The 23,987-nt window shown below is 48.8% G+C and overlaps 1 protein-coding gene across 5 annotated transcripts in view; it reads right to left on the bottom strand.

Moving 5' to 3' along the window:
* RPS6KA2 (ribosomal protein S6 kinase A2) overlaps positions 1–23,987 on the bottom strand; it is a 457,314-nt gene that overhangs the window by 216,666 nt on the left and 216,661 nt on the right. The window contains exon 1 of one of the 5 annotated variants that reach the window (XM_064360464.1): positions 1,466–1,598. The exons of the other annotated variants lie outside the window; for them this stretch is intronic. Coding sequence (XP_064216534.1) covers positions 1,466–1,564 — 99 coding nt within the window. The 5' untranslated portion in view covers positions 1,565–1,598. Of the gene's footprint in view, positions 1–1,465; positions 1,599–23,987 lie in introns of those variants that run through there. 5 annotated transcript variants of the gene reach the window in all.

Genomic DNA, 23,987 nt, shown 5'->3' with positions numbered 1-23,987 from the left:
CTGCTCTTCATAAACAATGTCTACAGTTTGCTCACAGGTTTGCCTCTTCTTGGCAAAGGCAATAAATAGAAGGAGACGAGGAGTTGTCTAATAAACCGGCATTGTGATGAAACAGGAAATAAAACATGTATCTGGGTAAAGATTTATCCGTAAAAGTAAATACCGTTCTGAGTTTCTGATCTTGTCAACTTTAGATTTTTAAATGCCTGTGTTCCAGGAAAATGATTTGTCTCACTGAGGGGTTGCTGACTTTCTCTCAATGTTAGACTTAAAGGAAGCCCCCTCCAGTACTGGATTAACAGTTTTGTTTGAAAGATGTATTTTACCCTCGGGAAGCGGCCACACTGATCCTCTCTAGTACTTCCAATTCTGATTAAGGGACGCCATAAGAGAAACTTTTTAAACAAGCAATTCTCTTCATCTATGTCTATTCCTGAGCTCTGCTTAGAAATCTCTGAATTGTTACAAAACGCATGCCTGTGTCTAGTATCATGGCAGCTGGGACAAAGACAGCCAAGATGAAACATTTGAGATTGTTCCAGTTGAAACCAACCAACCAAAACTCTACAGGTGCCAGCCTAGAGGCAAAGGCGGGACAGTGTCGGGCGAAATCATTGGGTCACAGCCTCAGTCTCCCATCACCACGTCTCTTTCTCACTTAAACACGTTTCACTGTTTATCATCTATAGATTCAACAATGTGATTTGGATACTAGGATTAAGAGAATAAGATTTGATGGCTGAAATAAAAAACACAACAAGAGAACCGTCCACAAAGAAACCCTAAGATGCCAAGATGCCGGACAGGTAGAAAGGACAGTGCTTTGGGAGCACCTGGGTTTTCAGGACGAATCTGTATCGACCCCGACACTGCGAGGATATTGCATCAGGCGCTTCACTCCCGAGCGCCGTTTTAGACGAGACGCCTGAGTAGACTGTGCTGCTGCCCGTTCTTTCCCGTTCTGTGAATTCTACGCTGACTTCAAATGCACGAGCGAGCTACAAGATGAGGTGGGACGTGCCGGCCCCGCACGGCTGACAGCACCTGATCGGAGCCTCAGAGGGCGGAGCTGAGGGGCCTCTCCACTCGGGACTTTGATGGACCACCGCGGAACGCCCTGTGCCATGCACGGTTCACCTGCAGAGAAACCCCCTCCTCACCCGGGACACCTTGTGGCCCACGGGGGACCACCCCACACCCGTGCAGACAGCGGCAGAGAAACGAGCTGGAAATGCAGTGCGGGTGGAGCTGGCCCCCGCGAGGACCCACGGACCGCCCAATTACTACGGAGTCCCAGCGATATCGTTTGGGGCCATTTGGTTCCATTTTCGGAACCGGACTAGCTTTCCAGTAACTTGAACTCCCCAACGGGTCTCGGGTCCACCCAGGGGTGGCGAGGCAGGCTCGGACGGCCATGGCCCGCTCCGCGCCCGGCACCTGCGCGCCCCGAGGGCGGCCGCATTACCTCGAGCCGGCTCAGGCTGGAGCTCTTGGAGCGCGACTTCCTGCGCAGGTACACGGAGAAGAACCTGCGCACCGCGAACTTCTTCATGCTCAGGTCCATCGCCCCGCGCCCAGCCTGGAGCAGCCGCAGGGCCGGGGGACTCGCATCCCTGGCATCCCAAGCGCGGGGCTCAGGTCCGCGGGCAGGCGCGTGTGGCCGGGGAACCGGGCGCGGCGGCCATGGGCGCGGGGCGTGGGGCGCGGACTGTGGTCACAAAGGGCAGGCCGCGCCGGCCACCGCGGCCGGGGCCCCAGGCGCTCCCTCCACCTCCCCCTCCGCCTCCCCTGCGAGTACCAGCGCCAGCCAAACGCCACGCCTACGCCACGCCCACCGCCACTACCGCCAATCAGCACCCGCCGCTCCCGCCCCGGCACGCACACCTCCTCCTCCTCCGCCACGCCCCGCCACTACCGCCAATCAGCGCTCACCGCCCCGCCCATTCCCGCCCACCACCAGCACTGCCAATGAGCGCCCACCGCCCCGCCCAGGAGTGCCCCGCCTCTGCCGAGACCTCCAATCAGCAGCGTGGCCCTGCGGCTCCAGGTGCTCATCCCTCCTTCTCTTTCTACTCCTTCCTAGGAGTACCAGCTCCAGGCAGCCCCGCCCCCGCATGGTTCCGCCCACGGCCCCGCCCACGACATTGTCCGCCAATCAGCGCCCGTGGCCGTCGCATGCCTAATGAGCCTCAGCCCAAAACCGCTCCCCGCTGGGGCGGGCTGTGCAGCTGCTCTGGAGCTGCGGGGTCGCGGGCGTTCCTGTCCTGCAACTTCGGCCTGGCTGCTCTTCCTTCCAGCTTGGGGCCATCATTATGTTTTCCTTCTTAAAACACCCTTATGCACACTTTGTCATCATGTTTTTCTCTGCCGATCCAAACTTTAATTGTTGATCAGCAAACGCTTCTGGAAAACCCAACCCAAATCGCAGCGCACAGCGAGCAGGGCACCCTCCCCCGGCCGCGGGCCCTGCGGGACGGCGCCTTCCCTCTGCCGGTGCGGACAAAGGCGCCCGAGGGCGGGGGCTCCCTCCCGCGGCTGCAGAACAAAGACGCATCCGCCCTCCGCGCCGGCCCGCTCTAGGAAACGTCTACACCGATGGCTTATCAGGCCCGCACTGGGAATACCCGGGGCGGGGTGACCCGGGTCTAGGGCAAGGCCCTTGGGCCCACTGCTGGCGGCAGCGCCGCTCGGGATCTGCCTTAAAGGGAAACATTCGTTTTTTCCCTGGAAATGCTCGCCCAGGGCGGCGGGAGGCTGGGATCTGGGGGCTCGCGACCCCGCGCAGCCGCCTCTGCTTCCCTCCTGTGCACGTGTTGAGTCTGTGTTTAAAGCAGGGAGAAAGGAGCCCGCGACCTGACACCATCACCACCTGCAAAGACCGGAGACCAGCGTGGTGGAGAGCCCACAGGTCTCGCTCGTTCGCAGTGCGAACTGCAGAAATCCTCGCGTTGTTTTGCCTCCTGGACTAGTCGGACGTCGCGTTAATACTTGTGACAGGCTATTTTGGCTAAGGTGGGCAGAGAGGTCAGAATGTCCTTGAATAAATAAGAGCTTTAAGCTCACGCTGCATCCGGGCTGAGGCAGGTCAGACAGGCTCTCTGGGTTTCCTGGAGCCCGGCGTTGAGCGGCGCTGCCCCGGAGTGGAAGCAGGGGGACAGTTTAGCTCCAGGACTCTGGCGCTGCTCCTTCCTTGCTTGGTCAGCTTGGGTACCGTTGCGCGTTGTTCCCACGGCTCATCTCTAAGAGGAAAATCCTAGTGAAACCTGCCTCATCTCCCTTACTGGATACAAAGAGGCTTATGCAAGATCACGGATGTGGGAGTGCTTTGTGAATTTAAACAGTGCAATTGATTTTCATATGATGTATTAAAGGATCTATAATGACTATTTTTCTTTAAAAACAGAAGTGCAGGGCCAGGCGCGGTGGCTCATGCCTGTAATCCCAGCACTTTGGGAGGCCGAGGCGGGCGGATCACGAGGTCAAGAGATCGAGACCATCCTGGTCAACATGGTGAAACCCCGTCTCTACTAAAAATACAAAAAATTAGCTGGGCACGGTGGCACGTGCCTGTAATCCCAACTACTCAGGAGGCTGAGGCAGGAGAATTGCCTGAACCCAGGAGACGGAGGTTGCAGTGAGTCGAGATTGAGCCATTGCACTCCAGCCTGGGTAATAAGAGTGAAACTCCGTCCCCAAAAATAATAATAATAAATAAATAATAATAAAAATAAAAACAGAAGTGCAGGACCCCACAAGGACACCAAACACCCCTTTTTGCTGCTTTTCAAGAGGGTGTGCCAGTTGAGTGCCCATGAAAACTGGTTTTCCTGCTTCCTTTAAGGTTCTGCTGGGAAGGTAGTAACCTGTGCTCTCAGAACCAGCCTCTTAGTGCCCTGTGTCCCTGCTGGGACCCTCAGGCATCCTAGCTCTAGGCAAACACAAAAATCCTAGCTCTAGGCAAATACTGGACCCAGCGTGGGAAGCAGTAGATGGACCTGCGACTGGACACAGACTCCAGGGATGAGGGAGGGCCAACCTGACCATGCTTGCCTCAGAAGGGGAGCCGGTAATACTGTCCAAAGACAGGAGTGCAGAATGGCAGCTACACCAACCAGTGGGCATCCTGTTCAGGACCAAAGGCCCGAGGCAGGCCTAAGCCAAGGCTTGTGTTGTACCAACATTTTGACCTGACCAGACGAAATTGGAAAGGAAATATCTCACAGGACATTCATGAGTTCCTCAAATTTGAAGGCAACAAAACTGTTCTGTTGAACTTGGGGGGAAAATCAGATTTCAAACATGAAATTCACTGCTAGAACAATAAATCTGTTTGCCTTTTTGTCCTGGTAAAATGCAGGTATACCACAATCTCTAGTTATCACTGAATACTATTTCGTGTGTTTGTATAATGAAATCCTCCAAAACCAATAAATCTAGAGTAGGTATAATATCAAGACCCATTGCAACCTACATCCCAATTATCCATACCAAATACCGAAAAAGAAAAGTGAACTTGCTAAAGCCTCTTGCCCAGATGATGGAATGGGGGAGGGCTGAAGAGAAGATAAAGAGCTTGGTAGACCTCTGAGTATCCCACATTTTCTCTGACTCAAGCACAAAGTTTGAGACTGAATGCCACGGCCCCTGCTACCTCTGAGCACCAGATTAGCTGAGGTGTGATCAGTGCAATTCCGCAAGTGATTATCGAGCACCTACTAACATCTGGCACTGTGGCTGTCATGAGGGACACGAAATGATTACAGCATCCCAAGAAGTTCACAGTCGTATGGAAGAGAAGGTGCGTGAACTGACAATGCTGATGCCGTTTTTATGTGAACGTGAAAGAAATGCCCGTAAGAGAGGAATGAGAAGCCAATTCTAACCGGAGAAGTCAAGAAGGAGATGGCCTTTGCTCTGAAGCCCTGAGGATAAAAAGATGAGGGAATACGTTTCCTAGACAGACAAGAGGAGGTGGGAGTCCCAGTGTAGGAATAACAGGGCAAAGTCAGGGGACTGCGACAAGTTTTCCCATCTCTCCCGCCGAATGAGGAAGGGCATACAGAAATCAACAGCAACAACACAGAGAGAGAAAGACCACACGAAAACCAGGAGACCAATGGGGAACTTAACCCAAAGGAAAAGGAAATGGGAACCAGAGCTTAGTGAGGGAGGAGGGAGCAGAGACCCACAGCGCAACTCAGGAACAGGTCGGAGAGGCAGAGGCACGCTGAGCGGTGTGGGAGCCCAGAGGACAATGGGGACCCAACGCAGGTATGAAATACATCAGGACCCCTGCAGTCCCAGCACTTCAGGAGGCTGAGATGGGCAGATTGCTTGAGCCCAGGAGTTCAAGGCCAGCCTGGGCACTATAGCAAAACCCAGGTTTTCTCTACTAAAAAATACAAAAATTAGTCGGATATGGTGGTGCATGACTGTGGTCCCAGCTACATGGGAGGCTGAAGGGGGAGGATCACTTGAGCCTGGGAGGCAGAGACTGCAGCGAGCTAAGATTGTGCCAGTGCACTCCAGCCTGGGTAACAGAGCCAGAGCCCATGTCAAAACCTAAAAAACAAAAAACGAGCTCAGAGGAGAAATGCCTAAGTCCTCAGAGCAAGAAAGGAAACTGGGGCAGAGTAAAGGAGTGAGTTTCTTCTTCTACCTCTGGCCAGTGTGTAAGGATGGGATGCTCAGAGCCGGGGGTGTCTGGGCCCCCTGAGGTGATGCTAAGCTCGGCACAGCAGAAACTGGAAACATTTTGGATCCTTGATAACACTGGTGAGTTACTGCATTAACCAATTCTGCAGCCTAACCTCTTTGAGGCTTATTTCGGTGGAAAATAACAAACCTTCCCATTGAGCTGAGTTTTCTGTCATTTGCAGCCAGAAGAATCCTAACTGATAGACTGAGCAAGGCACTTTTTATTCACTCGGTTAATCCATAGATTTAAATCTAGTCACTAAATCTAAATTTTTATAAAAGTTACTTCAAGATTATTTAATAGTCATAATATTTGTAAAACATTATGGTAGAAACGCTGTGAGATGATAATTACAGTTATAATTATAGGATGGAAGAATTGCTTGTTTGAATGCATTCGCATATCACGCGTTTCATGATCTCTTCCTCTGCACTCAGCACTGTGCCCTCTCACAAGATCATCACAGGCGAGTGACAGATTATCAGATACAAAAATACACTATGAGTCAGCGGAACGTGCCACGCTTTAAGGAAGACAAACATGCCGCTGGCCCACGCGGAGGGAAGAAGCACTAGAGGGACACACTGGGATGGGTTTTCAAACCGGGCAAGTGGAGACAAGATCAGAAAGAACGAGCATCTTGTGCAAAGACCCTGGGGTGAGAGACACTGTGTGGCCAGAGCATGGGCTCAGGGTGTGGGCTCAGGTGGAGGGAATGACATTTGTCCTAAGCTTAGCAAAGGGCCACTGAAGCGTGAAACTGAGGCCAACAGGGACACACTTGCACTGGAGAAAGTGCTCCTGGCAGCAGAGGAGAGTCTGGGGAAGGTGGACACAGAGTCAGGGAGACAACCCTGTGACAATCTCGTGGGCAGGACAGTGTCCTCACAAAGAGCAAACCGCAGTGGCCACTGTGGTGGAGAGCAAGAGGCCGAGGTGGGCGGTGATGCTGGCAGCAGAACTCCCCAGAGACCCACGGGCTGCGGGGAAGGAAGCAGGGCCCCTGTTTCCAGGACAGGTCCTCACGTCCTCAGGCGCCATCTCCGAGTTGCTCCCCCTCCCTCCTCATCACACCATTTTACCACCTCGAAACCAAAATCGCTGAGCCTTTACCTAGTACCCTCAGATGGTTCCCTGGAAATCCACGCCTTGCAAAACTGTCAGGTTTTATTCCAACGTGACCACAAACATGGAATAACAAAGACACCTACCTGTAAATTACGTGAGACGAGAAAATAACACGTAACTCTAAAGACGGAATTTCATTTGCACATGTTTTTGGAGGCAGAGTCTCACTCTGTCCCCCAGGCTGGAGTGCAGTGGTGCGATCTTGGCTCATTGCAACCTCCTCCTCCTGTGGGCCTCCTGCCTCAGCCTCCTAAGCAGCTGGGACTATAGGCGTGTGCCACCGTGCCCAAATAATTTTTGTATTTTTAGCAGAGATGGGGTTTTGCCATGTTGACCAGGCTGGTCTCGAACTCCTGACCTCAAATGATCTGCCCACCTCAGCCTCCCAAAGTGCTGGGGTTACAAGTGTGAGCCACTACACTCGGCCTTCATTTGAAAAATTATTGTTTGGTATAATTTCACACCATAAATACCTCACATCCTTAAAAACCTATAAAAAAGCTAATATTCAAGAACTAGAACAATTTTTAAAATATGAGGCAAATGAGACCACAATTTAAACAAGACCTGTGATAACAGAGAGCCAACGGTAGTATGTGAAACCGACTGTGTGCGGCATACTTGGTCATATTCATGTTTGTTACTCACTAATAATTATTAATTACTTCTCTCCCACATGCACCTTGGCATGCATGAGTTAGAGAGGAAGCACGGCGGGAGCCAGTGTCAATCATCAGCCCAGGCTGTCTGCGCATCTATGGTCCTGCTGCTGTGGGCTGTGCTGAGCCTGGGATCTGGGGCACAGGGCACAGCAGGGACTCCTGCCCCAGCGAGTGCTGCAGTCTCTGAGGTAGCACAGACAAGCCAGGGTGCCTTCTCTCCCAGGCAGGAAGGGCTTTAGAGGGGAGAGAGAGCCCCAAGGGGTCCCCAGAGGAGCCCTTAGTCTAGCAGGTGACCGCTACATTCACAGGTGACCGTGAGCGAGCTCCAGCCAGATGAACAGGGACAGGCGAGGGCATTCTGTCGGGAGCTCAGGCTAAAGGCCAGCGAGAGCCTGGTCCTGAGGAGGCCCATTTGGCTGCTGTGAGGGTGTGGAGAGGGCACAGGGCAGAGGAGGGGTGCTGGGTCAGGTGGTAGAGAGCCCCATGGAGTTTACCCCTGAAGAGGAGGAAGAGCCCAGGAGGCTTTGGCAGGAGGATGCCAGGAGCACCTCCTGGGCTTGTCTGGTGCAGGGTGTCTCAAATCTGACCCTGCTCACCTACTGTGCCCACCCAGGACAAGCCACCATCCCCACCCTGGGGAGAAGGCTGTGTCCACCTCAGGGCGTGACCTGGATGTGTCTAGCAAAGGGTGTCTCAACTCTGACCCATTCACCTACTGTTCCCACCCCAGGACAAGCCACCACCCCCACTCTAGACCAGGGTGGTCACCTGCTAGCTTGCCTGCCCGTGGCAGTTCCGCACAAATCCAAATCCAATCCTCCACTTCTCTGCCTAAAACTCTGCCAGACTTCTTACTCTCTTGCCAGGAAAGTATAATTAAACCCAAACTCCTCATCCTGCCTACACTGCCTCTGCCACAAAGACCCTGGGTCTCACCCCCCGTCCCACCCTGCCCCACGCTGCTTCTGGGCTGCACCAGCCTGGCCTCCCTTTCATTCCTAGAACCGCCAAGGCTGTCCCACCTCCAGCCTCGGGTCCTTGCTCCTCCCTCTGCCCGGGCCCCTGTTCTGCTACCTCCCAAGCTTTGGCTTCCAGCTTGAATGAGCACCTCCCTGCAGAGACCTTTCTGGATGGCCCATCTAACACAGGGCCTCTCTCCAGACTCTCTAGAACACCTCACACTGATTTTCTTTACAGAACTTCTGATAATATGTGATTCTTCTTCCTTTTCTCCTTCTCCCCTTCCTCCTCCTCCCTCTTCCTCCTTCTCCTTCATCTTCTTCGTCTTCTTCACCTTTTAAATGCTTGTCTCCAGCAATCACAATATAAGGCCCTAAAGGACAGGAACTGCAACATCCCCAGAGGCTGCGGTGACACAGAGCCCCCACGGCAACCATTCAAATGGATATCTGCTGCCCTTGTTAAAGAAACAGATTGAGGATGAGGCCAGGAGAAAGTCAGGTGTGGCCGCAGGGAAGTGGATAAACTCCAGGGTTAAATTTAGAACAAACAGGATTTCAGAATTGATCATTTGGAAGGAAGGTTTCTACCAACTCCCTGAGATAGACTCAGTTTGAAAATTTCAAGGACAAACAGCTATATGCCAATTTTAAAAAATATCGAGAGGCTGTTCCACAACCCTGGCACTACCCAGGACTCTGCGAACGCAGGAGGGCCTGGAGGGCGAAGGAGGGGAGCGTGGAGGCAGGAAATCTGGCAGCATCTGTGCTGAGCGCACCCTTCCTCTCCTTTCCACCACCCGAGGTGCTGGGGAGGTGCCGCCAATATTGTTCCAGCCCAGGAGGGCTGACTTTGTGGGGCCCCTTGGGGAGTGCTGATGTGCTGGGACCAGGTGGCTGAGGTCTGGCACCCACTGGGACCATCTGAAGGGAACGCAAGGAGGGCAGAGAGGCTGTGCACTGGCCGACACTGTCTGCACGAGGCTTGTTGGCCACGGACACAGGAGTGCTTCCTACAGGCCAGGCCTGGGCCAAGGAGGGGCCGTGTGAAGTCCTCAGAGACGATGCCTGGAGCAGCGCTAATGGGGACCTCCGGGAGAGAAGGGTCAGGCAGGGGAAGAGAGGGGAGCAGTCAAAGCCCATTCTCTCCTCTCCTCTTCCTCGCTCCTGGCTCTGGTCCCGAGAGGAACGATGATTAGGTGGCGGGTGAGGAGAGAGGGTGGTAGGGGACACACGAGATGGGAGAAGCCAGCAAGCTGGGACTGTAGGCTGCCTGCGCAGGTCAATGAAAGGGCCCCATCCTGAAGACCGGAAATACTAACCAAGCGCTCAGAACTTGAAGTCAGTGTGGGCTGACTGTTGTCCAAGAGTGGGAAGAAAAGCTGCGGAAAGTGACACTGGAGAAGGGGGCATTTGTCCCACTGAGACACATTGAAACGTGTTTTGACCCAATCTCAAGCCAGGTTTGTTCAAGTCAATAAGATAAATAAGCAGAGACAGGAACTAACAAGTGGGTCCAGGTTTGCAGCATGCGACCCTGTGTCCCAGCCATGGGGCCGCAGGGAACAGAGCCTGCCCCCCAAAAGTGGGAGTCCAGCAGGGCGCTGCACTTGGCCTGAGGTGGACCCCATAACCCCCTGGATAAGGAATCCTGGTCGAACGCTGGCATGAAGCAGGGTCCAGTAGCATGAGAAATCCCCTGCGATTTGTGGCCACAGCCAGCCTTTGCACAGGGGCATGGCCTCAGCTCACCGCCCATGTGAACACAGCAGCACGAGCTCCAGCTGACAATTTAAAGCGGTCTTGAGTTGTTGCCCTAGGTGCCTAGCAGACACAATCACAGATGCTTTCTAGAGGAATCTGCATTAAAGCCAGGTTCAAAGAATTCCCTCAGATACAGCTCCAAGGAGCACAAGCTCACAATCGCTGTGCGCGAAATCCACAAGAACGCTGCAGTCAGGAGCACGGCCGCAAGACAGCTGACCGCAGACGGCTGTGAGCAGGCTCTGGCCGCTGGACCGTCCAGGGGAGAGCAGTGAATGTCAGATCGCATCAGCTTAAGGAAATAAAAGCAAGAAATGAAAGTACGATTAAAGACAAGAGACTCAAAGTGACCAAGTAGATATAAAAATGAACACCCTCGTTCCTGTGGAAAGACGGAGTACTTCACCCGAGTTACATAGAGCTGAGCATATGTACTGTTTGTTAAAGAGTAAGTTAGATGTAGCTGGCGATAGGTGAAAGACGGATCTAAAAGCGACCACGGTAACAGGAGCTCGCGATGGAATGTACGCTGGGAAGTAAGATGTCTTGAATTAAATTTCTACCCGCTGTGCACATCACATGACCTGACTTTGGCTGATATTCTCTGAGTCTCTAGAACAGTGGTTCTGGGCTGTGGAGGATGGTTCCCAGGGGACATTTGGCAGTGTTGGAGACATTTTTCATCGTTGCAGCTGGGTGGGCACTGCTGAACGCTCTACACAGTACAGGAAAGGCTCGGGACCAAGAAGTGTCCATCAAAAATGTCACTAGTCTCTGTTCCTTTTGCTCAGTTTGTCTGGGAGCCTAAAATGACTCTGAAAAAATGAACCCTATTTTTTAAAATGTTGATGGTGAGGTTGAAAAAGCCCACTCTAGGATGAAGAGGGAGGAACAAAGAGAGGAAAAAACCCTTTTCTCACTAGGTCATCACCTACGAAAACAGCAATTTCATGCAGTTAAACCAGTATGTGGAAGCGCTTCGTAAATCGTAAGGTGCTCAACGGAGTTATTCATAGAAATCCTAGCGTTTCACACACAGAAAAGTAATGAACAGGCTGGGAACAGAGTCGACTCCCAAACATGAGAATTCTTATCTGAAAACTCCCCTATTAAACTATATTGTCTCGTGCAAGGCATGACCAGGTGCCCCGCTGCCCAAACCAGAAGGTAAGACTTACCATGAACTCTGGACATGCCTCTATTCCTACATCTCTAGTTGCTGAGATTCATCAACTGTGCCTTCTAAATGTTTTCCCCGTCTCGCCTTCTTTCCAACCCTGCCCTCCATAACAAGCGCGGGCCCTCCTCAGCTCTTGCCAGAAAATAGTAATTACTGGCTAAAGGCTTTCCCTACAACTCCCACCTGTGGTCCCGCCACCAGCCTGATCCTTCTAGAAAAGCCCCAAGCTGCAGCACTCTGTTCTTCCTCGCCAGGCCTTCTTCCGCCTTCCCTCAGGGCGCAGTCTCTGCTCCTGCCCCGCTGACTTGCTCGTGAGAAGATCAACTGTGGTGTCTCCGTGACATCATTCACGCAGTGGCCACAGCTGTCCTTCCTGCCCACTCTGCATCTGCCCACTGGCCACGTCTCTTTCCATCATCTTCCAGACCCAGCATTGCTCCAGGAAGCCACCGAGATCCCTCCACCCTGCAGGCCGTGTTGGGGTGTCTCCTGGGCACCTCTAGTTTGCTCACTGTGCTGTATTACAACTTTGGGTTCACCTTTATCTCCCACCAACGCTAAGATTCTTCAGAGAAGCAACTGTCTGTAGCATTCCGTTGCTAGGATTATTTTCAGTGGTTTGCTGATTAAGAACAACTTTGGTCAATATTATTATTTCTGTGACACATTTATCTATGAAACACAGGGTGGACCCCCTTATGCAGTGAAGATGCTGAGGGTCTAGGAGGTCAACCCAGAAATAAGGGACTTTCCAAGCCTATACATAAATTATAGAGGAATTCAAAAGGAAGGGAGTTAGCAGGAAAGAGGAAACAGATCACAACCATGTCAGGAAGGATTTCTTAAAAAGGAAAAAAAAAACCCTCATCATAGAAAAATTTCTCAAAATCTGGCATGGGTACAAAGGAGAACATAAAATCCTTGCTAGATTTTTTTAGCAAGAAATTTTCATTGTTTAAAAAATATTTCATAAACACCTATAGTATTTAGGCACTAAATACTTCTACTAGAGATGAGAACTAGATGAACGCATAAAAGCCCCACATAGGAACTCAGAACAGCAGGTGTGACAGCCACGGGAAAGGAGCGCCTCATCGTGCCACCTCCCCTCCCCTCATCAGGAGAACTCGGGAGGAAGCTGGGGCTGGGAGGCGGCACCACCCTTCCCCGCTCCACTGTGCTCTTCCCCGTTCTCAGCAACCTGCTGGGTCACGTATGTAGAGAGAGCCTTCCTGGAACGCTTGAGAATGCCGATCCAATAGTAAGCAGGTGGTCCGATAGTGAGCAGGGAAGAATAAAGGCAGGCAAAAAATGAGGATAAGGAGGGATTCTGAGGGCAAACACGTTATGAGCAGTGTCTGTCCTGCAGTCTTATCTGAGTCTCAGCATCTAGACCAGAGGTTCAGTGGGGATCTGCGTACAACACTGGAGGCCAAGCAGGGTGTGGGGTCGGATCAGAGTCGGCATTCCCTTAGAGCAGACTCGAGTGCATGACCGTGGGAAAACCTCACTGTGAAGAAGGAGGCTTGCCTATTCAGGTGGGAGTGCAGAAATGAGCAAGAGGTAAAAGCTGCCTCTCAGATTTCTGCAGCTCACACTACTAGTGCTGCCCGAAAAACTCCAATCCAAACATTTAGTTTTTAGAGGTTCCAGATCAGCAGCACAGTGAGGACCAGGCAGAGGCAATGTAAGTCCTCTCTGGAAAAACATGCTTTAAACGTCTCAGAGTTTAAACGGGAAACTCTAAGGGACATGAGCTGACAAACATAAATCACTAAATCATCATGGATATGAACTGTGAGCAAGAGTCAATAGAGACAACAAATTCCAAAATCAGACCTGTGCAGATGGCAAAGGTTAGGCATTTGTGTAAATATATATGTGCATTTAATAGATTTGAAAAACAGCAAGGAAGGTTGCAGCATTATAAGAAAACTAGATTATAAAATGACCAAGCAGATTTGTAAAAAAAAAAAAAAAGTAAAACGGGCCGGGCGCATTGGCTCACGCCTGTAATCCCAACACTTTGAGAGGCTGAGGTGGGCGGATCACGAGGTCAAGAGATTGAGACCATCCTGGTCAACATGGTGAAACCCCGTCTCTACTAAAAATACAAAAAATTAGCTGGGCACGGTGGCGCGTGCCTGTAATCCCAGCTTCTCAGGAGGCTGAGGCAGGAGAATTGCCTGAACCCAGGAGGCGGAGGTTGCGGTGAGCCAACATCGCGCCATTGCACTCCAGCCTGGGTAACAAGAGTGAAACTCCTTCTCAAAAAAAAAAAAAAAAAAAGTAAAACTTTAAAACTGAAACTATAATTTAAATAAAAAATTCAATAGATCGGCTGGGTGTGGTGACTCACACTTGTAATTCCTGAACTTTGGGAGGCCGAAGTGGGTGGATCACTTGAGGTCAAGAGTCTGAGACCAGCCTGGCCAACATGGCAAAACCCTATCTCTACTAAAAATACAAAAATTGGCTGGTGTGGGGGTGCACGCCTGTAATCTCAGCTACATGGAGGACTGAGGCAGGAGAATTGCTTGACACTGGGAGGCTGAGGTTTCAGTTCATGCCACTGGACTCCAGCCTGGGCAGCAGAGTGAGACTCCATCTCAAAAAAAAAAAAAAAAAAATTCAATAGCTCAATTAAACAGCAGTTTAGACAAAGTCCAAGAAAGAGTTGGTAAAGGAGAGATTGAATTTGATGGTAATTGAGAGAAAGACAGAAATACAGGAAATATGAAAGGAGGTTAAGAAATATGGAAGATGGAGAAAAATCCAGCATGCCTCTGACTATTAGAATGAGACAGAAGAAACAAAGAAAACTGGAAAAGCACTATTCAAAGAAGTGAGGCAATAATGCAGCATTTTTCAGAGTAGATAAAATATACCAATCTTCATATTTATAAAGACCCCCGAAATCTCCAGGAGGATTTCATGAAAAGAAAACAATACCTAAATACATCATATTAAATATGCAGAATACAAAAAAACAAACAAACAAAAAATCTCTCCAGAGCAGCCAGAAGAAAAGGCAAATTTTCTACAAGTGAATGTTAATTATCGTCAGCTACCATCTCAACAGCAATACTGGAAACAGAGAGAGTGAAATAATATATGCAACGTGCCAAGAGAAAATAACTTCAACCTTGAATTCTGTCCAACAAAAAACATCTTTCACAAACAAGGACAAAACAAAGACATTTCCAAGTAAACAACTGGAGAAAATTCACTACCGATGAAATCGTGTGGGTAAAGCTAGACACACGTGGGCTGCATAAAAATAAAAATACACATTTGTGTATTGCATGATTTGTGGACTTAAGTTGGAATTGAGGTCTTGATTTTAAAAATAGCATATACAGGGTATTCATCAGTTAAAACCTTCTAACGTTTTCATATTTTTCTGAAGATAAAGAGGTTTGATTACCTTGAAACAAAAATTTAATAGATTGGATAAACATACATGTTAAAGTTAAGCATACATGCTAAAGTTTCTAAAGCAATTAATAAAAAGAATATAAATCCAACGTATAACTGCCAGGTTAATGGAGGTCAAAGTATAGAACAAGAAAAAAATTTCAAATGATGGTAAAAAAGCAGGAAAAAAGGAACTTGGAAAAAGTAGGATAAGTGAAAAACCACCGTTGGGAATGGCCACCGCCATGGGCCCTGAGTGTCACTGCACCTCCTTGCTGAGTATGTGAAGACTGTCAGGCGCTGACCAGTTAAGCCAGGCCATTGCTCAGTGTCGTGTATGCCACGAGCAACCCCAGGAAATGAGGTAATGTTTTCCTCTAAGACAAAAGCAGCCTTGCTGACCACTTGTTAAAAAACACCAGGTTCCCCAAGCTCAGCTTTCCTCAACTGAGACGCAGTTTTAATGTGAACATAGAATCCATCTAGGCCCCCATAGGACATGGGGGGCAAAAGTGTTCCATGCAAATATGATGCTCATGCCATTTTCTGTTCATGAAATTAAAATATCCTTTATCTCTGATCTTCCAACATCCACAAACTCTTTCAATAGCTAGTACTAGGATAATTGGTAATTTATAAGTGAGGCAAAATAAAATCCTAGACCATATGCAACCTAAATAGATAAAAATAAATCAAAATACATCAAAAAATAAAATCAATGTTAATGAGCTAAACTCTCCAGTTAAAAGACAAAGAGTGCCAAATTGGTTTGCAATACATTTAGTTATATAAAAGCATATATAACAAGAGACATAAAAAGTTTCAAATAAAATAATGGAAATAGATACATCATGTGAATATTAATGAAAAGTAGGATTAATATCATACATAGGATACCAAAAGCATTCATACATATAGAAAAAGCAGTACATATTGCTGAAGTTTCAATTCACCAGGAAGATACAATAATTCTAAGTTTACATGCACCAAATAATACAGCTTCAAAATGGATTAATCAAAAATGACAAAACCAAAAGGAGAAATTGACAAATCCATTATTATTTAGAAGAATTTTCATCTCTATGGACGTCTCGGGCCATTGTACATCTTGCTGCTCTCATCTGGACAATGTGGTACTGCCTTTGCTCTTGTTCACCAAGATTAACACTGAATCCTCCTTCAGTTCTGACCTCCAGTATCGGTCCTTCAAGGATGTGCTCTGTGACTGCCAACCCCCAGACTCAGTCGGGTGCCCTGGTAGATGCTCTCAAGGTACTAGGAATTTCTTAGATGGAAATACTCACTTAGGTGTATGTGTGTGCGCATTTAATTCATGCTTTTATTAGACCTGCCCTGTGAGGGCAGGAATTGTGTCTCCTTTGCAAACCACTATACGCAGTGCCTGTTACTGATGGCTGGACCACTTAGAACAAACATTTGCTGAATGGATAGATGAGCGAAAGCAGTCACTGGACTGACAGGCAGATGGCCACTACTGCGTTTTTGTCATGTACTTTGTGCCACAGGATGGAAGTGCAGAATGAGAATTAACTTGTGACAATTGGCTCCCTCTCCCTCTTCTCCTCTCCCTCCCTTTCCTCTTTTTAAGCTGGTAATTAACACATAACCTTGGGCAACTGAGGCAATAAGTCAGTAACTCTTAATACTATTTTTAGATTTGCTAAGAGCATGCAACATTCAAAAAGGAAAAGAAAGGGAATTATCTAGTAGGGCACAGATGTTATATTCACAATGGTACATCCTGAAGTTCAACACGGGGAAAAGCCCACATTTCTTGGAATCAATGTACGTCCCATTTACTGTGCCTGCTCCCCCAGCCCATGACATCACTTTTTCCAGTTATTCTTTTGATTACACGCCCTTCTGGGAACAACTGGCTGGAGATTCTGGTGACTTTTCAGGAAGTTTGAGGCTCCAATCCTATCACCATTTTCCAAGAGCAACTGCTTTAGCTAAACCTCCCAGTCTTCTCAGGGAAGGAGCTGACCTAAGTTGCAAACATGAAGGTATACTGCAAATGTGTTTTGGCTTAGATGTATTTTAAATAAGGGCTCATATATATATATATGTACACACACAGACACACACACACACACACAAAGGGAAATGACAGCCTAGGGATTTGTGATGTCCGTGTAATACTAACATAATGAGTGCCGTGGCTTACCTGCATCCTGCAAGAAGACACCTTGAAGTCCTAACCCCTAGTACCTGTAAACATGACCTCATTTGGAAATAGGGTCTTTGCAAATGAAACCAAGTTAAGATGAAGTCATAATTAGAGGAGGGTGGCTCTAAATCCAATACGACTGGTATCTTTCTAAGGAGAGAAACACACACGCAGAGGAGTGCCTCGTGGAGGAGGAAAGAGAGATTGCAGGGGGCATCTCCAAACTAAGGAACACCAAGGATTGCCGGGAACACCAGAAGCCAGAAAGAAGCGTGAATCAGATTCTTCCCTACAGCCTTTAGAGGGAGTGAGGCACTGCCCACCCCTGATTTTGGAGTTCTGGTCTCAGAACTTGGGAGGACAAATTCCTATTGTTTTAAGCTGTCCAGTTAGTAACGCTATCTTATGGCAGACCTAGAAAATGAACTAAACTACTCAGACATCCTTTAGAGCTAGCTATGAAACTTCCTATTTGATGAAGCCTTGAAAATGTAACAAGATGCATAATGGCATCTGGAAGTATTTACCTTTCAATATGAAGAATGGCAGTGGGTGACCAGGCTGCCGACAAGATAAATTATGGAGCTGGAATCAGAGCCACAGTGTTCGTTTCTGAATTAGCAATCGTGTGGGGGAAATTGTTTAAGTAAAAGAACACTGAGAAGGGAGTCAGAACACTCGGGTTAGAGTTCCTGTTCAGCCGCTTTCTATATACTTCCCCTAAGTGCTGGTCCACCCTGTTCTTCTGCTCGTCACAAACTCTCTGCCTCCCCTCCTTTCTCTTCAACCTGCTGACCTCTGTCCCTCCCCTAGGTCTCAGCTCAGACTGCACTCCTGGGAGGCCTGCCCTGGTTCCTAGGCTGGGTTACAGGACCCCTGGAGGCAGCCCTGCCATCCTCACGGGAATGTGCCCCCTCTTCTCTGGGTCCACCTGGAGATGGGGGGCACTCCAGGAAGCCTGGCCCCTGCCCATCATAGTCTGTGTTGTACACACACAGTTCTTGGCACATAGCAATTCATTTTCAGCTCTAAATAAATAAATGTATGAAATTAACAGTAGCGTTAACTTTGCCATAGTTTTGCAAACTCAAATTACGGTTTACATTGTGTCAACATTTCAACTTGGCCATGTCTGGAGAAACTTGATTGTCAGAAGGTGAACTAAAGGATAGAAAGACAGTCTGTGTGTGCCCCCCGAAGCTGCCAAAGCGGGCCTGGGTCTGTAATTACTCATTAGAACAGAACATTTGCTTCTAAGGCCGGTCCTCTGTGCAATTAGAGTTGTCGTGGTCAGGTTGTGAATCGGAGTGGATCGCTCCTATTGTTAGGGAATTCAGCTGTAGGAATTGAGAAATTTGCCATGGTTCCTGAGCGCTGAACCCACAACCTGTGGGTGCCTTAGTTTCCTTAACCTTAGTGCTCATCTCGGTTGATAAAAGGGCATCTATGTTAGTCTCCCAGATCACGTGGAGTCTCTCAATCAGTTCCACATGGACTGGCCTCTGACACCCTGGCTGTGGAACCGAAGTGGCTGGGAGAGGAAAGTGTGGACACAGGCAGCAGGGAGCCCCTGGACCCACACAGTCATTGCCCCGAGAACCATACCTGCCAAGAGGCCCTGAAAAAGGAAGAACACAACCCAGCCAAGCCGGGGACTGGACAAGCTGCTCAGCGTCACTGAAGCTACAGGCTAAGTCCTGGTTCAGCGGAGCCAGCCAGGGTCAGGCTGGAGTCTTCTTTCATTCATGACATTGCATCTGTGCAGAGATTGCTCTCCACCCTCCACCGGGAAGACCTGTTCCAGGCTCCTGCCTCTGCGAGAGCCCCTGACATGAGCCTTCCTGGGGTCATCCGCGCCCCAACCTGGCCCTTCTGGACCACAGTGCAGCTCTCAGGGACCTTCCTCGTTTTACCAGGGGGCTCCTCACCAGTGCTTACCCTGAAGAAGTGACCCCCTAATGCCCCTCCAGCTCCTAGGATCCTTGACCCCTACCAAACACACCCTTTTGTCCTCACGCCTTTTGACTGTCCTTTGAGATCTCAGATGCAGGCATCCCCCGCTCCATTCTAACTCAGGACTCAGCCCCTTTCTCTCACCAACAAGCTCTCCTGCTTCTCAGGCTGTGGTGGCGGGTGGGCCTCCGTGCAGGCTGCTCCTCCCTCAGCTCCATCCTGTCCCAGGTTGACGCCCAGCCCTCCAGACCTCCCACCCCAGCTCAGAGCCACAAGTCTCAAAGCCTCTGGGGATGTCCTCCAGGCACTGCCAGGGAAGAACTAACTCATTCCACAAATATCTGAGTGCTCAGTATGTGCCGGAAAGCATTCCAAGTCATACCAGTTCCCCCAGTTCATCATCTTTTTACCCCAGTGTTTTTTTTTTTTTTTACTCTAAACCTCTGTGGTCACCGTGACCACAGTTCTTCAAATCAACCTGATTCCTCCCCTTTCACGGACCACCCAGCCCAGCCCCTTCACACTTTGCATCCTGTGCGTTCAATCGCTGAGTCACCACATGCTTGCCTCCTCCCCATGGCCACAATGGCCCCGAGGCTGGCTTCCTCTCTTCCTGCCGATTAGTGCAGCTCTCTGCTAGTGAGGGTGGGGACCTCCAGGATTCCTCCCCAATCTGTCTGCACCGCTGTTCAGATGTGTTTTAAAATTCAAGTCTGGTCAAGCCCTTCCCTGCTCTAAGACATCAATAATTTCCTGTACTTTTCAGGATAAAGTTCACATCTCTTAGCTGACCACGCAAGGTCCTACATGCCCGTTCCACCGATTTTCATACCGCTCCTTAATGGGAACTCTTCACTACTGCTCTTACTGTAAATTGTCTAAATGTAGCACATTTGAAAAACAGCCCCTCCATCTAGCCAGTTTCCTCTCATCCTTTGAAACTTGGCTTAAGTTTCTCTAGGAGGCTTCTTATACACACACGACACAGACGCATGCACATACACACACGCACATGCTCACACATATGCACATCTTCATACACATGCTCACACACATGCTCATACACACATGCACATAAACGCACATACACACACGCACTCACATGCTCACACATATGCACATCTTCATACACACACATGCTCACACACATGCTCATATACACATGCACATAAACGCACATACACACATGCACTCACATGCGCATGCTCACACACACGCATACACATACATGCACATGCTCACACATACGCACATCTTCATACACACACATGCTCATACACACATGTACATAAATGCACATATACACATTCACATGTGCATGCTCACACACGCATGCACATACACACATGCACATGCTCACACATACACACATCTTCATACACACGCATGCTCACACACATGCTCATACACACATGCACATAAACGCACATACACGCATTCACATGAGCATGCTCACACACATGCATGCACACACACATGCTCACACATATGCATATCCTCATACACACACATGCTCACACATGCTCATACACACATGCACATAAATGCACATATACACATGCACTTACATATGCATATGCACATACACACACGCATGCACTCACATGCTCACACATATGCACATCTTCATACACACATGCTTACACACATGCTCATACACACATGCACATAAACGCACACACACATGCACTCACATATGCGCATGCTCACACACATGCACATACACACGCTCACACCACATCTTCATACACATGCTCACACACATGCTCATACACACATGCACATAAACGAAAATGCATGCACTCACATATGTGCATGCTCACACACACACGCCTGCACGCACACACACATGCTCACACACATGCTCATACACACATGCACATAATCGCACACACACATGCACTCACATATGCGCATGCTCACACACACATGCACATACACACATGCTCATACACACAGGCACACACAAATGCTCATACAAATACACATACATGCACATGCACGCACACATGCCCATATCCACATGCACACACACATACATGCACATGCGTCTCCTCACTGCCTGATTTTCATGCTCTTTTTCTCAGGGCCTGGAGAACATTGTACGCGCCTCCGTCTTACCATACACAACGGCTGCACGGTCAGTTTGCCTTTGTACCCGCGACTGGGTAAGAACTACTTGAGAGCAGAAGCCACGTCTCGTTTGACAAACAGGCAGCTGGCGTGGGGATGGGACAGGCATTTAATAAATGTTTCTGGATTGAACAAGTGAGTGAGTTTGTGTATTCCTGAACGCCTTGCCATTTTAATATTTTCACCTATCACCGCCATGTGGCTGACTTCTAAATCTCTATTTCCAGCTCTGCCCTCTTTCACTAGCTAGAATCTCCTGTTTCCGACTCTCTGCGGCCGGTTCCATCTGCACGTCACTCCAATCTGTAGAACAGTGATTACTCCGGTGTCTGCATCTTGTCCTGAGGTCCTGAACTTTGGGATGGCACCGACCATCTGCAACCATCAGACTCAAAATATGGGTGGCTGGCACAGGAAGCATCTCCCTCTGTCTCTCCTCACATCCCTTAGGCATTTCACCATCACCAAGGCCTGTGGAATCCATCTTGCACCATCTCACAAACTCACCTGTCTCTCTAAGGCCACTGGCACCTATGCCAGCCCTACCAGTGGGTTCCTTTCTTCGCCCCTCCTCCAGGCTAGTCAATATGTCACCAACAGATTATGCCTCTCCACTGCTCCGCCCTTCGGTCATCTGTACCACCCAATGTGACTCAATAATTCAAGCTGCCATTCTAAACGTGGCCTCATTTGTCACATGGGTCTCAAGCTTTTCTCGCACCACCCAGAGTCTGCTCCGCACCTAAGCCAGCAGAACCAAGCAGCATTTCCACATCCATCCCTCACGATCCTGCCCCTGCACCCGTCTGTGTGCCCACCCCGCCCTCCCTTCTTCCTTCTTCTTAGACCATCTAGCCATCTTTTAAGTCCACACTCAAATAGGACCTTTTGTTCATGCATTTCCTCATTTCCCATCAGGATAAAACCATGGATGGAGCCATGAGCACTGTATAGTGTTGACTGTAATATTCTAACTTTTGTTCTAACTAGAATCTGTTTCTGTGTTATCCTCCCTGTTAAATCCTGTGCTGCATGTTGTAATTCCCAACAAAACAAATGAGCACGGTGCTGAGGGAATCTTCCTCGTGATATATAAATTTCCAGATTTGTAAGGAATGAGAGCCTAATGTCAACCTATCCGACATTTCTGAGGCCAATGGTCTTTTAAGGGTAATGAAGAATTATTATCATAATAAATCTTTGGGAATGATAATCTTACTTGTCCGTGCAACCTCCACTTCCAGGCCAATGTCTTGCATTCAGGAGGTGCTCAATAAAAGACTATGCAATGGGATGGAATTGTAGCCCAGTAAGCTGAAGACAAACAGGGACTCCCGGTTCCACATCAAGCAGGTGAGCTCGTGTGTCCGTCAAAGCTGAGACCATGGTGGCTTCCTTGGAAAGCATGTAGAACCCCACATAACTGTTTTGCTACCGGACTGCAGGGCTGTCTTTCTGCTAACTCATTACCAGAGGTTGAAAGGGCTCACCAGCCAGACTCCAGAACTGCATGTCCAGCATGATCTCAGCAGGTAGTGGGTCATCGTGGAGGGTAGAGTCTCTGACTTAGTCTTATGAAAACAAATCTTCATTCCCTTTAAAAGAACATTGGCCTCAGAAATATCAGATAGGGTGACATTAGGCTCATATTCCTTAAAGCCCTGGACTTTTATATACCATGAGGAAAGTTCCTTCAGGACGAGGCTCATTCACTTTGTTGGAAATTACAAAAAGATGCACAATTAGCTTGCACCACAAGATGCGGAGCCAGAGCCCCTCTCTACTGCAGGGGGAATGAGATAAGGCCTCCCCTGGAGTTTCTATCTTGGGGTCTCCCACAGGAAGTCTTTCATCACCACGTTCTTATTCATAGACCCTGAAACAATACTAGCATTCAATTTCCGCCAGGAACTGGGGAAGAAGAGGGGTCATTCTACAGCCGTCTAGAGGCGGGAGGGAGGAGGGCTCCATGTTCAATGTTCTCTCTTCACGGCCATCACTTTAGTATCAGGAAATGATGATGACTGTTCAGGCTGTGTCCTGCCTTCACTAGGGCTGGCCAGTGGCGTCCATATACTTGCAGGGTTGTGTGTGAGGGTGAACTGAGTCAGGCTTGCCTAAATAGATGGCACTCTACTGGTTCAGGAACACCCAAATCGCTGGCTCACGCTGACTCGGTTCTCTCTCTGTCTCCAGTCCTGACTGAAATTCTAAGTGATTTTTGACTTCCAGAGCCATCTGTAAGAAAGGCTCTTCTTGGAACCCTGGAGACTGCAGGTCTCATTTGGGCAGCTGAGAGGGATTTGAGGTGGCTCAACAGAACCCATGAGGTTCAAGGTAGTTGGGTTTAACACTTTGAACCTGAACATATGAATAGGTCGTTTAAAAAAAATTGTTTTCAGCACCTAAAATTATGGCCATGGACAGCTCTGGGCAAAGGTCCCCTGACTATAGGGACCTGCCCCGTGATGTGGTCATGTTACCCAGGTCCTGCCTTTGCAGCTGTGGAAGCCAGGCTGTCCACCAGAAAATGTCAGCACCTTGCTCACATCACCCTGGTATGTGAAGATCAGAATTTAGATAAGAACCCAGATTTCTCAGCTTAAAATTGGTATTTTCTACTTTATCTCATAGTCATATCATATATATATAATCTGGTAAAAAGCAGAACATATTCCCTACTTCTAGAGGCTCCATCTGCAAGCATTTGTACAATTCAGCAAGTACAGAAAAGTGTTGGATCATGTGGGCAGCAATTCAAAGATTTTTTTAACCAAATTATGCAATTATCTCAATGCACAGGATTATGTAAGAGTATCTAAAAAACAGGTTATTACCAGCAATAAAATCAGAGGTCTGCAGTTGATTGGTTTTTTATGTATTTCTAAACTCGGCAATGGGT

This window comes from Aotus nancymaae, unplaced genomic scaffold (genome assembly GCF_030222135.1).
Source record: "Aotus nancymaae isolate 86718 unplaced genomic scaffold, 86718_ANA_hifiasm-v0.15.2.pri h1tg000040l, whole genome shotgun sequence".
In the NCBI taxonomy this organism is placed as follows: domain Eukaryota; kingdom Metazoa; phylum Chordata; class Mammalia; order Primates; family Aotidae; genus Aotus; species Aotus nancymaae.
This window is presented reverse-complemented; position numbering and strand designations above follow the sequence as displayed.